The following is a 3808-nucleotide window of genomic DNA, read 5'->3' as shown; positions in this document are numbered from 1 at the left end:
CTTCCAAGTAGTCTTCAGTTTCCTCTCCCGGTTCCAATGCACTTTTCCCCGCTGTTTTTCACCCGTGCGGACGATCTCCGGCTTTAAAAAAAAAATGTTTGCTTTATAGCATTATAGTGCTATAACGGAACACCAGTATATCAACCCCACTGGAATGCCTGGAGTGTTATAGTGCTATAGCGCTATAAAGCGAACATTTTTTTAAAAAAAAGCCAGAGATCGCCCGCGCGGGCAAAAAATGGCGGGGGAAAAGTGGTGCCGTCTGAAATGAGGAGGGCAGGGAGGTTTGCCCCAGGGCTTCGTTCTTGTGGCCCTTTCTGACACGCCCAGGGAAATGCCGATCGCCCCTTTGGGGTCAGGAAGCCATTTTTCTCCAGGCCAATTTGGCCAGGGATCCTGGAGGTTTTCTGTCATCATCTGGGCATGGAACAGCGGTCCCTGGGGGGTGTGGGGAGGTATTTGTGAATTTCCTGCATCGTGCAGGGGGTTGGACTAGATGACCCTTGGAGGTACCAACTCTATGATTCTATCTCCTTTTCTGCAGAAACGCTGTACTTCTTTGGCGACAATAACTATACCGAGTGGGGGCCTCTCTTCCAGAAGTACCGGCCCCCTCCATTCCGGCTCCCAGGCACGACTGCAGCGTACAGTTTTGGGATTGCTGGTCAGTTCCAGCTCATCAAGTGGGATGAGAGGACTGGGCACGTTCGGGATGGCTTTGGGGGCATTCTTCAAAGGGGTCCGACCCTGGAGGAAGCGTCCCACCCTCGGGCGTTCCCTTGTCCGAACGGCAAAGTCCGACCTGCACGTGCTGCTATGTTTAAATGAGATGTTCCTCGAGTGCAGAATCGAGTGGGTGAATTATTATTTTGCCTCCTGTTTAATCAGGCCTGAATCTGCTGACTAAGAGTCCGTTCTGTGCATCGGGCAAGAGGGGGTGATCTATGGTTCTGCCTCACTTGGAATACTGAGTACAGCTCTGGACTCACCATATCTCCAAAAGGACATTGCAGAGCTGGGAAAACTACAGGGGAGGGCGACCAAGATGGTGTGGGGGGTTGGAGCTGGCCCCTGTGTGAGACGGGAGGCTGAACTAGGTGGACTACTGGACCAGTGTTCCCTCTAAGCTGAATTAGTGTGAGCTAGCTCACAGTTTTTCAGCCTCTGGCTCACACATTTTTGTCTCCGCTCAGGAAGGATGGCTCCAGAGCAAACTAATTTAATGCAGTAGCCAAATTGTTTGCTCACAACTTTAATGCCAGGAGCTCACAAAGTAGAATTTTTGCTCACAAGACTCCACAGCTTAGAGGGAACATTGTACTGGACTGATCCAGCAGGGCTCTTCTGATGTCGTCCGCCCCCGCCCCCCCCCCCGCCCCCATTCTGATAAACTTGTTAATTCATTTTGGGTTGGGGTTTTGTGGGGGTTTTTTTGGTTGCAACAGACTAAAGAGGCAACTCAGTGGCACTTCTGACTTCTCTCTCTGTGTCTCATCGTCTTCCTCAGGTTCTGGCTCAGGGGTGCCTTTCCATTGGCACGGCCCAGGATATTCCGAGGTGATCTTTGGCAGAAAGGTGAGTCCCTTAGAGGGAGAAGGTGGCCCGGCTCTGCAGAAGGCTGCTGTGATTAAAAGCCTGACAGAGGACCAAGTCACACATAGAGAAGTGAAGGCCCGGAAAAAAAATGGAAAAATTCGGAAGGGGAAACGGTTTTTTCCCATTTTTTTCCTGAAGCCTTTTTGTTTTTTTCCGAAAAATTGGAAAAATTGAAAAAAGAAAAGAAAAAAAATTGATTATGGAATGTTTTACTTTAACATGATGAATAAAATATTTTAAGCCAAGGTGTTCAAATATTTTCCAAAACCAAACAAAGGTTAGTCGAAAGGAGGGCCAATATTAAAACCTTTTCATAAAAAGAGGTACATGTATTTATTAATAATAACAAATTAAAACATATATAGGAAATTGATTATGGAACGTTTTATTTTAACATGATGAATAAAATATTTTAAGACAAGGTGTTCAAATATTTTCCAAATAATTTCAGATTGATCTAATTTCTGTGCACTGAGGACAAGCCAGTCCTAGGTTACAAACTGAACTCTCCAATGCAAGATGCATTTCTTCCTTTAGGAGGTGCTATTGTCACAAGAAAAGAAAAAGGTTTTAGTTTTGTTTTTGCATGTGGGTGGGTATTCTGTTTGTAATAATTGTTTGGATACACTATATTTTTAATATGCTAGTTGTGATAATTTCATGCCAAATAAAAATGTCTATAGTCATATTTTATGTTCCTAAAGTAACAGAATGACTTTCAATCTAGAAAAGACAAAAGAAATGCTAATGTAGCATTTTTTTCAATTTTTCCAAAAATTTCCGTTTTTTTCCGAAAAAACCCGGAAAAAAACCGTTGAGCACACGGGTATATGGGGATGACATTTTTAAGCCATTTAGTTATTTCCCAAGACAGTTTCTCTTGTGGAAGCGGGTCAGGGACGCCAAGGTTGGCGGCGACTAGGACCAAGGCGTTCTCCCTGGTGGCGCCGTTCCCTCTAAGCTGTAGCGTCTTGTGAGCAAAAAGTCTGCTTTGTGAGCTACTAGCATCAAAGCAGTGAGCAAGCAATTTGGCTACTACATAAATTAGCTTGCTCTGGAGCCATCCTTCCTGAGCTGAGACAAGAATGTATGAGCTGGAGGCTAAAATTCTGTGAGCTAGCTCACACGAACTCAGCTTAGAGGAAACACTGGTGCCGAGTCCAATGTTCCCTCTAAGCTGTGGAGTCTTGTGAGCAAAATTTCTACTTTGTGGGCTGCTGGCATGAAAGTTGTGAGCGAATGATTTGGCTACTGCATAAATTAGCTTGCTCTGGAGTCATCCTCCCTGAGCTAAGACAAAAATCCGTGAGCTGGAGGCTAAAATTCTGTGAGCTAGCTTACACGAACTCGGCTTAAGAGGGAACACTGGCGCCGACCCTCTGGAATGAGCTCCCCAGCGAGATCAGAGCCCTACGGGACCTCCAGCAGTTCCGCAGGGCCGTGAAAACGGAGCATTTCTGCCAGGCGTATCAGTAGCAAAGACCCTACATCGGCTGTGCTGCACTTGCACCTTATTATACGACACTGCCACATTTAAATGGTTTTAACTGTATTTCTTTAATTGGACATGAGCTGAGCTATTTTATTGAGTTGTATTTATATGTGTACTTATGCTGGTTTTGCAATTGTTGTAAGCCGCCCTGAGCCGCTTCGGCGGGGGGGCGGGATAGAAATCTAACGAATTAATAAAATCAAGTTAAAAAATTTTTTTGCTTAGGATCGAACCTGCGATCCACTGCATCTTTAGATTGCTGAGTCGCCCTGGGCGTTCTGCTTGCTGTCCCTGTGGCTCGACTTCCTCTCTTGTTTGAGCTTTCTGGGGTTATTTACTCTTGGGCGTGGTTTCTCATTCTGATTGCTTCACAGGGATTGCTTCACAGGGACGGGGAGAGTTAGTGGCCAAATAGTCCTACCTGGGTCTATTTTATTTATTGATCGATTTATTATATCAAGTATTTATTTTTTTTAACCACCCTTCCCCACTCAGGGCAGTTCACAACAACTTGATCCACTACAGCGTAAAATAAGTTTAAAGAATAAGAACACGATCTTTAAAACATTCAGAACATTTAAACGTTTTAAAAACAAAAAGAGAGGGAGAAGAGATTGGATTTGTACCCCGCCCTTCACTACCCAAAGGTGTCTCAGAGCGGCTTACAAACTCCTTTCCCTTCCCTTCCCCACAACAGGCACCCCCTGCGAGGTAGGCGGG

The 3808-nt window shown here is 45.3% G+C and overlaps 1 protein-coding gene across 1 annotated transcript in view; it reads left to right on the top strand.

The window, feature by feature from the left end:
* Nucleotides 1-3808, top strand: part of JMJD8 (jumonji domain containing 8) — a gene marked incomplete at its 3' end in the record, with an annotated part of 12996 nt that overhangs the window by 7201 nt on the left and 1987 nt on the right. Inside the window, exons 6-7 of the mRNA XM_015425103.1 lie at nucleotides 545-664; nucleotides 1508-1575. Of these exons, the coding sequence (XP_015280589.1) occupies nucleotides 545-664; nucleotides 1508-1575 (188 nt within the window). The remainder of the gene's footprint in view (nucleotides 1-544; nucleotides 665-1507; nucleotides 1576-3808) is intronic.

The sequence above is a fragment of the Gekko japonicus genome, unplaced genomic scaffold (genome assembly GCF_001447785.1).
Source record: "Gekko japonicus isolate JY-2015 unplaced genomic scaffold, Gekko_japonicus_V1.1 scaffold3418, whole genome shotgun sequence".
NCBI classification, from domain to species: Eukaryota; Metazoa; Chordata; class Lepidosauria; order Squamata; family Gekkonidae; genus Gekko; species Gekko japonicus.
This window is presented reverse-complemented; position numbering and strand designations above follow the sequence as displayed.